Source organism: Aphelocoma coerulescens, chromosome 1A (genome assembly GCF_041296385.1).
Source record: "Aphelocoma coerulescens isolate FSJ_1873_10779 chromosome 1A, UR_Acoe_1.0, whole genome shotgun sequence".
NCBI classification, from domain to species: domain Eukaryota; kingdom Metazoa; phylum Chordata; class Aves; order Passeriformes; family Corvidae; genus Aphelocoma; species Aphelocoma coerulescens.
The window spans coordinates 2093275-2105806 of NC_091014.1; the positions used below are offsets into that span (position 1 = coordinate 2093275).

A 12532-nucleotide genomic window follows, 5' to 3' on the forward strand; every position below is an offset into this window, starting at 1 on the left:
CCCCATAGATTTGGCTGCCCCTTTCTCCCTCCCACATGTTCCCAGTGGATGTGGTTGGATGGAGGATGGAAACAAAAGGACAGCTCCCCTCATGCAGCTCCCAGTCCCTCAGAGCCCCTTGTTCTGTTTTTCATCCTGCTAATTTCTTTGGAATTAAGAGCAAAGAGCTCAGGAGGCACTGAAGGATCAGAGATTAGCGGTGGCTGCTGCTGCTGCTGTGGTGATTATCAAGTCTAACAGGTTTATCTCAGTGTCTTGTGACCCCCCAGCAGCTGGTGAGTTCCTCACCCTGGGGGAGCCTGGCAGGAGAGCAAACAGCGCTGATGTGTCCGATAAAACCGTGCGGACTCCCAGGGCACGGAGCTGCCGGCAGGAAAAGGGGGAAGCACAGCTGAGGCAGCTGGCAGTACTCCAGGGGGCTGGATTTGGGTTAAAAGCAGCTGTTTTGGAAAGCAAACCCGTGCCTGGGGCAGCCAGTGCTCCCCACATGTCCCTGTCCCCTCTGCTCATGGCCTTATCCTGTAGCACCTGCTTCCCAAACTGACCCAGCTTTCCAAAATCCCATCCTCTGCCCTGTGATTAAAAACCACTGATGGTGAATCCCAGGGACAGGGCACACACTTGGCTCTAGGACCTGGATGAGCTGTTGCCTCCAGAGCAGGAGCTGCAGAGCCCGAGGAGCCTCGGCTAGGGTTGGGGACCTGTGACCTTGTCCTGGCTTGGAAGCTCATTCCAACCATCCAGGGCTTGAGGCCCTCTGTCCCCTCCTCTTTAAGTGCCTGATGGGATGAGAGCTCATCCAGGTCTGGAACCCTGAGCCCAGAGAGATCTGGAGTCAGAGCAGTGGATGCCACCCAGAGGAACAGGAGGATGTGTCCCATGGTGGGAGGGAGATGACACAGGTGTGGGGTGGGGAGGCCTAACAGGGACCTTCCCCTCCTGAGGAAGGAGATCACTGAGGAAACAGAGCCGAGCTCTTCACCACAGAGAGTGATGGGAGAGACGAAGGCAGCAGCTGGAGCAAGGGAGAGCCAGGAGGGACATCAGAAAATGCTTCTCACCAGGAGGGACATCAGAAAATGCTTCTCACCAGGAGGAGAAGCAGCAGGACCTGGTGCCAGTGAGTGGTAGAGTTTAAGATTATACAAGGAAGGAAAGGCCTGCAAGCAGCAAATGTTACCGGGCCTGGTGGTGTTTCTGTGAAAGGCAGGATCCACGCTGCAAATCGTAGTCATCCCAGAGACTATCCCCATTATACACAACCCATACAGCCTCCCTTTCCCCTTTATCCTATATCCTATTACCCCCAGTGTATTCCTCATCCATTCTTTCACTCGTGGTTTCCCTCACAAAACCATGCCTTTACCAATCTGTTTCCCAAAAATCCCTTTCCAATGCCGAGTGGGGGATGACAAGGGAGAGAGAAAGAAATTAACTACTGTTGTTTAGAGTTCCAACAGGTACAAATGGAAGAAACCCTCTCCTGCCTCAGTTTCCCCACAAAGCATGCTCAGAGAGTCCTGTCTGCCTTCTGTCAGCCCTAGGATGTTCCAGAGAAAATCTGTTTGGACATTTAGAGACTCAGGAGGGTGGCTTGTTTCCTTTTGAAACTGTTGTTATCTTATGTTTATCCAGTTGTTTCCAATGTTAAGTTTTAAACCTCTTTTAGTTAAAACAAGAGGGTGAAGCATTGGGGTTCCTCCCCCTGCCACGGGGTCCTGGGAGAGGGACCCTGGGGTAGAGGCACGGCCTATGGGGTCTCCCTGGTCCCATGTACCCCAATCCAGGTCGCCACTGGTTATTTTGTGTTGCCCTGTGCCAGGAGGGCCCTGGTTGTGCCGTGATTGCTCAGTTCTTTGGCAGTGCCCCGCCCGTGTGGCTGGAGAAGAAAGAGCTCTGAAACTTCTCTCAAGAATCGCTCCCTATTTCTTTCCACCAGCCTCGCTGTCTAAGGCGGGTTGCAGGAGCCTCCATCTCTGGAGGACTCCAAGATCCAAGGACTCCAAGGAGGAGGGACCTGTTGGGTCCCCAGAGCTGACCATGTTCATCCAGGGGGTTGGATGCAGACCTCCCATGGTCCCTTCCCACCTCAACCACGCCGTGGTCCTGCCTCAAGGAGGACCCTGCCAGCACCTCACCAACATCACCCGTTCTGCATCACAAAGCTCCAACAGATCCTGACACCCTCCCCACAGCACATCCTGCTCTCGGGGCGGCCAGAATCCCCTGGATTTAATGGGGAAAACACAGACAGAAGATGGAAGCTGTGAAAAACGGCCCTGGGAGGTGCCTGCCAGCCTGGGAACACAGCCCAGGAACTCAGAGCATCCTTGACAAGTGTGGTGGGAGCTCAGGGGCAGCGCAGATAAGGCCCAACAAAGGCCCTGCTGTAACCTGCGGAACAAAGACGCTGCTTCAACTGGGGAACAAAGCCACCTCTATGACAACCCGACCTCCTGGGACAGCCCCAGTCAGTGACAGCTGCTCCAGAGCCACTGCTTACACTGGAAACATTAAAAATAATTCATTTTCTCCCCAAAAATGAGCCCTTATCTCTCAGCATTACCCCAGGTGAATGTCCTTGTGCACCTCCGAGTTCCACGACTTCCATCAGCTTTGAAGTGAGACTTCATCCACCATCAAGTGGCCCCACTCCTGGGAATGGTTTGATGAATAATTTGAATAATATAGTTTAAATTTTATATAGGTATATATATATATATATACACACACATCTGCATAAACTAATTAATCATAAATAAGTATACGTTTAAATGCTTGCTTTTTCTGCGAGTAAATCTGTAGTAGCTTGTAATTACACGTGCATTACTAATCATAATTGACTTACTCATAGCAATGAGTAATGAAGAAATTCAGGGAAACAAAGAGGTGTTTCCGGGCTCCTGTGCCCGCGCCATCCCCGCCATCCCACGCCTGCGGGCTGGCAGCTGCCCGTGCCCACGGCAGCTCCGAGCTGGGAGCACGGACACTCATCCAGAACCTGCTCACCGAGGAAGACGTTATCAGATCCTCCCTAATTTGGCTGCTCTTGTGTTGACTTTGCCAAATAAAGCAAACATTTGGGCTCCCGGGAGCCCTTCCTGCCTGCTCTGCTTGTCGCTGCCCACGCCGCGGGGACGGCGGATGCGGCCCCGGTGAGGAGATCCCGGAGGGCCCCCAGGCACCAAGTCCATCCTCGGGGCTGAGGCTCTGCTCCCACCCACCATGGAGACCCTCCTGGTCTTCCTTGCCCTCCTGGGAATCACCAGCACCGAGCAGCTCTTCGTGGGGTGAGTCCTGCCGGAGCAGGGGGCGGTGGGACACCACGGCTGGGATGGGGATCCAGGTGAGAGAGGCCCATCCCCACCCGCTGTCCTTAGGGGTCAGTGAGAAGGGTGACATCCCAAAGGACGGAAATCTGACAGGATTTTTTCCCAAGCAGGAAAGATGAGACTTCACCCCAGGTTTGGAGGGAGGTTTTGAGCATGCAGCAGGCAGAAATTAGGGAATGCTGAACCCTGAGGGCATCACTCCAAGCTGTGCCAGGGTGTAGAATCCCAGAGGATCAGGGGATGATGTGTATGGCTCACACACTGACGGCTCTGGAGCCACCCAAGGATTGTTGGGAATAAAACCCAAGGATTGCTGGGAATCACAGCCAAGGATTGCTGGGAATAACACGCTGTGGGAAAGAACAAGATGTGGCTGGAGAAGGGGCCCTGTGGAGGGAGGGCAGCACCTTTCCAGGACAAACATTCTGGTTGGAGCTCCTGGAGATGAGAACAGCACAGTCCAGTGCAGGAATGAGGCTGAGAATGGGCATGGAACGTAGAGGGGGAATTGGGACCACCCAAAATTTCCAAAGCCTCCAACCCATTCCCAGAAAGGTCTCAATGACTGCACTGGCAGTGAGAACTAATTTGCAGAGAAAGTGGGAATCCCATATTCAGATTAGGGAAAACCTATCCATAAAAATGTACCCCCAGGATACATTTTTACCTGCATCCCCTGCATCCCAGCAGATAGACCGATGCTGGAGCCAGGGCTGGTGATCTCATGACCAGGGACAGGACCCAGGGAAAGGTTGGAGCTGTGCCAGGGGGGTTTAGGTTGGAGATCAGGAGAGGTTCTTCCCCCAGAGGGTGCTGGGCACTGCCCAGGCTCCTCAGGGAACGGGCACGGCTCTGAGGCTGCCAGAGCTCCAGGAGTGTTTGGACAGCGCTGCCAGGGATGCCCAGGGTGGGGTTGTTGGGGTGTCTGTGCAGAGCCTGGAGCTGGATTTGATCCTTGTGGGTCCCTTCCAGCTCAGGATATTCTGTGATGTGATTGACCCACCTTCCTTCCTGGTTTCCTTCCTTCCTGGACACGATGCCATGGCTGAAGGGATCCATCCAGGATCACATCACACTCCTCCAGGCAGGTGGTGCTGGGAGGGATCTGAGCAGCTGCAAGCCAAGATGGTCCAGGAAATGCCAGGACTGCTCCCTGATTCTGGAAAAATTGCAAGGGTTTAATGCCTGCCTGAGTCCCCCAGGCACGGAATGGGCAAATGGAAATTGTTCTCAACCTGAGGAGGTGGTTAAACTGATAAATGAGGAGTTAAGAAGATGAAAGGTACAAAAGGGGAAAGAATTTTGTGCCCTTTTGGGAGCGGCTTTAAGCACTGCCCAACAGGAGAGGTTGAGGTTGGAGGTAGAGGATTAATCCGAGGTGGGAAAATGTCTCTCCCATGGGAGAGCATTTCCTCCTCTCCAGGGGCTTTGCCTGTTCTTGGGCAGCCCAGCCAGGCTGGGGTGGAGCCTCTGCTAGGAAATGTATCCAGAAATATGGAACATATCCCTGTGAGATATTCCCTAATATTGTGGGAGTTGACCAAACAAGGCTGGAGATCATCTCAGGCTTTCCAGCACTTGCATTTTCCCATCGTGCCTGCTCTGAACCTGCGTTTTTTTCTCTCAACACCAACAATTGATGAATTTTCCAACCCTCCGAGCCGGTGTGGAGCTTCCACAGCCTCCCCCAGCCCAGAGTCCCCTCCCTGTGATCCCTCTGCCTCCCTGCAGGGACCAGGTCCTGCGTGTCACAGCCAGGAGTGAGGAGCAGATCGCCCTGCTCGGGGTGCTGGGCAAGCGGGAGGAGCTGCAGGTGAGCTCTGAGGGGTCCTGGGCATCCCCTGTGTCACCGACCCTGGTGAATCCAGGACTCCTCCTTCTTTTGCCATCTCATCCTTTTTCCTTCCCATTTTGGAGATGCATCGTTTAGAACCAAATAAATAGGAATTTAACTTGGGGCTCCTTGAGCTCAGCGCTCCTGTTTTGTATGAGCTGGGAACATCCCATGAATCCTCATTGCTCAAAGGGACTTTGCAGCCCACAAACAACCTGGGCTGAAACATTTCTGTAGATCCTTATCCAGATATCCATCTGTGTCCCAAAATTTGTCCAAAAACCTCTTTAGATCCTTCATGGAAACTCCTATGGGATTCCTGGAGGTGCTGGGGAGCTCAGTGGATGAGCACCAGGCTGGGATGGAGCCGAGTTCTCCCTTTCAGCTCAACTTCTTCTCCCCAGGTGGACTTTTGGCGTCACCCCGTCAGCCCCAGCCACCCCACGGACCTGCGGGTGCCCTTCCCCAGCCTCCAAGCAGTCAAAAACTTCCTGGATTCCCATAATTTTTCCTACAGCATCATGATTGAGGACGTGCAGGTAAGGGCTGCAACAGGAACAGGACAAGCTCCTGCAGCTCAGCCCTGGGAGAAAGTCCAAAAATTTGGAAACCAAGAGCAGGAAGAAAAATCCAACCCCCTGCTCCTTCCAGCCTGGTTGATCTTGGGGTTTTTTTTGCCTCCTAACCAGGAATTATTGGATGAAGAAAAGGAAAGCATGAGGAGGTCTAGAAGGATAAAGAGAAGCTCCAGCACATTTGATTTTGCCTCTTACCACACGCTAGATGAGGTACCTTTCTCTGCAGAGCATTTGCTTTGTCCTGCTGGAGTCACACTGTGGTCACATCCCTGTGGTGACGGTCGTGGTGACATTTTTGGTGACAGGTGAGACCTCCCTGGGACACCTTGGTGGAAGTTTGAGCTGAGATGGGAGACTGGGAAACCTTCCACATCCAGCGTGGCCACTCCTGGAATCTCCCACCTCATGGAAGACATTTTCAGCTTCACTTTGGCAGTGTCACCCTTTCCTTGGAGCCCAGCTGGTGGCTGGGGGGGGGGGGCTGTGATGGTGTTGGGGGGTCTCAGAGCTTTTTCCTTCACCATTCATTCTACTTTTCCAAAAACCTTGTGATGTGCCTTTCCCTGCTCACACAGAGGCCCAAGCACTTGGTGTTCTCCAGGGAAGCACCAGATCTTCCCCAGGGAAGCTCTGCCTGTTGCATTCAGCGCTGGACACCCTCAAAACCAAAAGGTGAGATCCAGGCTGAGCCTCGTGACCCAGCAGCTCCTCCTTTCAGATCTATGACTGGATGGACGTCCTGGTAGAGGATCATCCCAACCTTGTCAGCAAGATCCAGATCGGGCAGAGCTACGAGAAGAGGCCCCTGTACGTGCTGAAGGTGGGTCCTGGGGCAGCCTCACCTTGAAAATCCTCCCTCTCTTCAGGATGAGAAGCTGCGCCAGGGGAGGCTCAGCAGGAATTTCCTCATGGAAAGGGTGGCCAGGCTTTGGAACTGCCCAGGGAGGTTTGGAGTCGCCATCCCTGGAGGTGTCCGAGGAACACCTGGGGATGTGGCACTCAGAGCTCTGGGCTGGGGACAAGGTGGGGATCGGGCACAGCTTGGATTCCATGATCCCAGAGGGCTTTTCCAACCTCAATGATCCCGTGATTCCACACAGTTCAGCACTGGGCGATGGAACCGTCCGGCCATCTGGCTGGACACCGGCATCCACTCACGGGAATGGATCACCCAAGCCACCGGTGTCTGGACAGCCAACAAGGTGACCCCACACCCTGGGGACCCCAATTCTTACCCTGCGGTGCTGCTCCGTCCCATCCCTCATCTCCGAGGGGCACCCGGGCAGCTCCTGCTCCTCTCCATGCACAGATCGCCGAGGAATACGGGCAGGACCCCTCTGTCACCGCCATCCTGGACAGCATGGACATCTTCCTGGAGATTGTCACCAACCCCGACGGCTTCGCCTTCACCCACAGCTCCGTGAGTGCGGGGACACTGCAGGGGGACCTTGGCACAGCGCTGTCCCCAGCCAGGGCTGTCTGTGGTTTTTGGGTGGGGAGGGATGTTCCTCCCCACGTGGGATGGTGAGTGGAGCTCCCTGGAGATGCTTGGGGGGTGGGAGATGGTTGGGATTCACATCCCTGTTTCAGTCTCCTCTCCATGTGCTTCTAGAACCGCCTGTGGCGCAAGACCAGGTCCATCAACGCCGGATCCCGCTGCGTCGGAGTGGATCCCAACCGGAACTGGGATGCTGGGTTTGGAGGTGAGATCTCGGCCACCAGGTCCTCATGCCGGGCATTGTTTGTGCCTCAAAACATCGAAACTTTCTGCTAGAGTGGAGAAACCCAGGGATGGAAACCCTTCCTGAGGGATCCTCTCTGGATGGTGCCTCCTCCCCCTGCTCCAGGCGCCAGCTCCAGCAGCGATCCCTGCTCCGAGACCTATCACGGCCCTCATGCCCACTCCGAGAGGGAAGTGAGAGCCATCGTGGACTTCATCCGTGGCCATGGCAATGTGAAATCCGTCATCTCCATCCACAGCTACTCCCAGATGCTGCTCTTCCCCTACGGATACAGGACGGCACCCATACCCGACCACCAGGAAATGGTGAGATGGCCCCAAAATGTGGGGCTGTGGCCACCTGGCAAAGTCAGGCAGAGCATCCCAGGAGCCTCGCTGCTCCTCTCGTTAGATACAACCGGAATATTGAACCCCTTCAGCTGGTGGAGGGTGGTTGCATGATGAACCTCAAACATCAAAAATGAAGGGGTTTTTGGGAAAACCTAGAGCAGAGCAGATGGGGAATGATGGGCTCTAGATCCCCCTGCAGCTTGATCCACCAGATCCCACCACTTTTGGTGGGTCCTTTGCAGAATGAACTGGCCAAGAAGGCTGTGAGCGACTTGGCCGCCGTGTTCGGGACAAAATACACCTACGGCAGCATTGCCAACACCATCTGTGAGTGTCCCTCCCTCATCCCACCGCAAATCCCCCGGGAACAGGCTCCCATCTCCGCTCCTCTCCCTGCAGACATGGCAGGAGGCACCACCATCGATTGGGCCTATGACAACGGGGTGAAATATTCCTTCTCCTTGGAGCTGAGGGACTCGGGGCACTACGGATTCCTCCTGCCCAGCTCCCAGATCGTCCCCACCGCCACCGAGACGTGGCCGGCGCTCCTGGACATCATGGTGCATGTCCTGGAGCATCCATACTGACCCCAGCACCCCCCACAGCATTCCCTCATCTCAATAAACCCTCATGGAGACTCGGTGGTTTCAGGCACGCTCATTTCTTCATGCTGAACTTCAAAAAAAGGGTGGAAAAGGACTCCCAGACCTGCAGGTGTTTATTTTCCCCTCGTGCCTTTGGCTCAAAGTCCCCATCCTTTGGAGCCAACAGCCAATATGGGAGGACATGGGGGTTTTTGGGGAACCAACCCCAAATTTGTGGGATTTTGAGCAGCTTTGCTCTGTCATCCCTTCCTGGGAGGCTGCAAGGAGGAACACAGGGCAGTCTCAGGGTCATCGCTGGGTGCAAGGTGCTTCCAGGAACTTGCTGTTTATTTTTGGCTCCTGGGACAACTGTCACCTGCTCTGACCCCTGTCCTGAGCCAAGCCTTAAATCAGTTTCCCCACCACTGTGGTGTAGGCATCCATCTCATCAAACCCCCAAGTGAAAATCTGCATTTAATGCTTTCTCAACCCAAATTGATCCTTTCCCTCCCCTCAGCCGGTGCTGGGGGCAGTAGGATTTTGGCACCTCCCAGTCCCACCTTGCTGGCAGCTGACTCACCATGGCCCCAGCCGCTTCCTAGGACAGATTTGGCCGGGACTGGCAGTGCCTGGATGGGGACGGCGAGGCCTGACCTTGGCCAGTGGCAGCCAGAGCCATCCCAGGGCCCTGGGAAAAGGGACAGCTGGAGGGGCCGGGCCAGGGACCACGATCCTGATGGGATTTAAGAGGCCCCAGGGCACTGCTGGGATGCAAGACCAGCTCTCCCAGCTGACCATGAGGCTTCCCGTGCTCCTGGCTGCCCTGGTGGCAGTGGCCACCTGCACCGAGACCTTCGTTGGGTATGGGGGCCGGGATGGGGACAGTGGCACTAGGTGGGGCAGAAGGAGCCAGTTCAGCCCTGAGGGAGCACAGGGAAAGGCTCAGGGGAAATCCCCAGGATGGGGGGATGCACGGGGTGGGGTTAGGCCGGACTAACGGGGCTGGAGCTCGTCCCACGCCCCCCAGCACCCCCTGACCCCACAGGCACCAGGTGCTGCGTGTCACCCCCAAGAGCGATGAGGAGCTGCAGAAGGTGCAGGAGCTGCAGGCCCTGGAGCATCTGCAGGTACTGGGTGTGGGGTTGGATTCTGGGGATGCCCCCCAGCCCATGTCCCTTGTTTTACACCCCCCAAGCAAAGCAGGGACGGGGCTGGATGTGGGATTATGGGAAGCAAACGGTGAAAAGCAAGACAGGCTGGGGGGTGCATCCCGAGGCAGGATCCGACCCCCTTTTCTCCATTTTTCCCTATCCAGCTGGATTTCTGGCTGGCTCCCCGCGGGCTCGGATTTCCCGTCGACATCCGCGTGCCCTTCCCCAGCCTGCAGCCCGTCAAAGCCCACCTGGAGGCCAGTGGAGTCTCCTATTCCATCATGATCGAGGACGTGCAGGTCAGTGGTGCCACAGGGGAGGCAAGGGAGAGGTGGGATCCCACCCTGTGGGAATGAGGCTCATCCCGCCCCGTGTCCCACAGGCCCTGGTGGATAAAGAGCGGATGGAGATGCTCCGGAGCAGCCGCCAGCTGCCGCGTGACACCAACACCTTCAACTACGAGGCCTACCACACCCTGGATGAGGTGGGAAAGCACAAGATTTGGGGCATTTTTGGGGGAAAAGTTTGCTCCTGGCAAAGCCCTGCTGCTCCACGTGCAGCAAGGGCAGGGGGTGAGCTGGCAGTGACCCCCACATCCTTCCTTCCCAGATCTACGATTTCATAGACATGCTGGTGGCCGAGAACCCCAACCTGGTGAGCAAGCTGGAGATCGGCCGCTCGACTGAGAACCGTCCCCTCTACGTGCTCAAGGTGAGGATTTGGGGATCGTGATCCAGAGGGAAAAGTGGTGGGACAGGGACAAAGCCAAACCCTCCCCTCTCTGCTCTCCCAGTTCAGCACAGGGGGCACAAACCGCCCGGCCATCTGGATCGACACCGGGATCCACTCCCGCGAGTGGGTGACACAGGCCAGCGGCGTCTGGTTTGCCAAGAAGGTACTGACACATCCCAGGCACGACTTCCAACCCCAAAGGGCCACGTGGTCCTCAGGAACCGTGGGATCCAGGCGGGTGATCCCACAGGGAGGACAGGGAGCCCCAAACCTCCATCCTCTCTAGATTGTCCAGGATCACGCAAATAATGAAGGTGTGGCCTCCATCCTGGAGACGATGGACATCTTCCTGGAGATCGTCACCAACCCCGATGGCTTTGCCTTCACCCACACCCAGGTACCCCCCCAGATTTCCTCTCCCTGGTTCCTACAGCCGTGCTGGATGGGGCTGGGGAGCAGCCTTTGGGGTGCTGCACATCCCTGAGAGGAAGCCTCCTCATCCACATTTCCATGGGATGGGAATGGGACCACCACGAGCTGTGGAGCTCCAGCCCCGGGCACCAGCTGAGGTGGCTCTGCCCTTCCAGAACCGCATGTGGCGCAAGACCAGGTCCAAGCACGCGGGCTCCATCTGTGTCGGAGTGGACCCCAACCGCAACTGGGACGCAGGTTTTGGAGGTCAGAGCTCTCCCCTTGCCCCTGGGGAGCATTTCCACTCTCCAGGTGGAGGCTCCGAGGCCGTTTCTGACTCAAAGATCCATTGATGTCTCCTGGGAAAGAGGTGGGATTTGCTCTCCGTGGCAGAGCCGAGGGTTTGGGCCCCACCAGGGCTTTGATGTCCCCCGGTGACAAATGACAGGCACCATACAAAGCTCTAGGAGGAGCCCCAGGAGCATTCCTTGATCACCACCAAGCATCTGAGGGGTGGGGCTTGGAAGTTCCCAAATTCCCACTGTTTTCACCATCCTCTCTTCCACAGAGGCCGGAGCCAGCGCAATCTCCTGCTCAGAGACGTACCACGGACCCTACCCCAACTCGGAGCCTGAGGTGAAATCCATCGTGGACTTTGTGAAGAGCCACGGGAACATCAAGGCTTTTGTCTCCATCCACAGCTATTCCCAGCTCCTGCTCTATCCCTACGGCTACACCGAAACCCCAGTGCCGGACCAGCAGGAACTGGTGAGGCCACGTGGTTTGTGGGGTTGGGATGGGGTGGAGCCGCTCTTCTGCTGTTCCAAGGAGGAGCCACCTCCATCCTGCATCCATTGGGGAAGCTGGGAGGAGCTTTGCATCCCTTTTGCACCCGGAAAAAAGCTGTATCCCACAGGTTTTTCCTTTCTTTGGCTCATCTTTCCTCCTTCCCTCTATTCCCAGCACGAGGTTTCTGCCAAGGCCGTGGCAGCTCTGTCCTCCCTGTACGGCACCAACTACAAGTATGGCAGCATCATCACCACCATCTGTAAGTTCTGGGGGCAGCCACGGCTCCCCCAAAATCCCCAAATCCCAAAATCATCCCTCACACCGTGGCTCGGCCAAATATCCCATGGAATTCCCACACAAAGTGATTGAGGCTCCAAATCCCTCCTGTTTTTTCCTCCCTCAGACAGAGCGAGTGGAGCAACCGTCGACTGGACCTACAACCAAGGGATTAAATATTCCTTCACCTTTGAGCTGCGGGATACGGGGACCTACGGATTCCTGCTTCCCGCCACACAGATCGTTCCCACCGCCGAGGAGACCTGGCTGGCGCTGAAGGTCATCATGGAGCACACCCGGGACAACATGTACTGACCTGGGATCAGGGCTGGAGCAGCTGGAGAGGGGGAAGAAGACAATAAATAAATGGAAAGAAGGATGAGAAAAACCTGTGGTTGTTTTCCCTTTTTCCCAAATCGGGTGGAAAAGCCCTTTCGGAGCCGCAGTCGGTGCCAGCACAAACAGGGCGTGCTGGGCTGGTGACCTGGAAAGGGAATTGATTGAAAGGGTATGAAAGTAGCAGGAACAAAAAGAAGGGAAGGTGGTGGTTTTCTCTCTGTTCTGGCAGAGCATGGAAAGGGAATTGGGCTCTGGGACATGAGGTCAGTGGGATTTATTGGGGCTCCAGGAGAGCTGCAGAGGGACTGGGGCCAAGGGCTGGAGGGCCAGGAGCCAGGGAATGGCTTCCCAGTGGCAGAGGGCAGGGCTGGATGGGAGATTGGGAATTGGGAATTGCTGGCTGGGAGGGTGGGGAGGGGTTGGGATAGAATTCCC

General features: G+C 55.9%; 2 protein-coding genes across 3 annotated transcripts; both read left to right on the forward strand.

The window, feature by feature from the left end:
- The first annotated feature begins 3156 nt into the window (after positions 1–3156).
- LOC138104515 (carboxypeptidase A1-like) lies at positions 3157–8435 on the forward strand. 2 transcript variants are annotated; one of them, XM_069003810.1, is made up of 11 exons: positions 3157–3290; positions 5064–5145; positions 5571–5705; positions 5856–5954; positions 6463–6564; positions 6845–6946; positions 7054–7164; positions 7357–7447; positions 7592–7791; positions 8058–8142; positions 8215–8435. In XM_069003810.1, exons 1-11 carry the CDS (start codon positions 3226–3228, stop codon positions 8400–8402), a joined length of 1260 nt encoding a protein of 419 aa, XP_068859911.1. In that variant the 5' UTR covers positions 3157–3225; the 3' UTR covers positions 8403–8435. The 2 variants fall into 2 exon arrangements, with proteins under 2 accessions (XP_068859911.1, XP_068859913.1); XM_069003812.1 differs by lacking the exon at positions 8058–8142 and having other exon boundaries at positions 8215–8361.
- A 680-nt stretch (positions 8436–9115) lies between these two features.
- Positions 9116–12109, forward strand: LOC138104516 (carboxypeptidase A1-like). The gene is made up of 11 exons (XM_069003813.1): positions 9116–9260; positions 9445–9526; positions 9715–9849; positions 9933–10034; positions 10160–10261; positions 10344–10445; positions 10569–10679; positions 10870–10960; positions 11262–11461; positions 11657–11741; positions 11886–12109. Exons 1-11 carry the CDS (start codon positions 9136–9138, stop codon positions 12071–12073), a joined length of 1323 nt encoding a protein of 440 aa, XP_068859914.1. The 5' UTR covers positions 9116–9135; the 3' UTR covers positions 12074–12109.
- Positions 12110–12532: the final 423 nt, after the last annotated feature.

Excerpts from the sequence above, each read along its gene's own strand:
- LOC138104516 (XM_069003813.1), top strand. The coding sequence starts at position 9,136 with ATGGGATTTAAGAGGCCCCAGGGCACTGCTGGGATGCAAGACCAGCTC. Across the intron at positions 9,850-9,932 it reads TCATGATCGAGGACGTGCAG|GCCCTGGTGGATAAAGAGCG; the intron begins GTCAGTGGTGCC and ends CGTGTCCCACAG. Across the intron at positions 11,462-11,656 it reads TGCCGGACCAGCAGGAACTG|CACGAGGTTTCTGCCAAGGC; the intron begins GTGAGGCCACGT and ends CTCTATTCCCAG.
- LOC138104515 (XM_069003810.1), top strand. The coding sequence starts at position 3,226 with ATGGAGACCCTCCTGGTCTTCCTTGCCCTCCTGGGAATCACCAGCACC. Across the intron at positions 5,706-5,855 it reads TCATGATTGAGGACGTGCAG|GAATTATTGGATGAAGAAAA; the intron begins GTAAGGGCTGCA and ends CCTCCTAACCAG. Across the intron at positions 7,165-7,356 it reads TCGCCTTCACCCACAGCTCC|AACCGCCTGTGGCGCAAGAC; the intron begins GTGAGTGCGGGG and ends ATGTGCTTCTAG.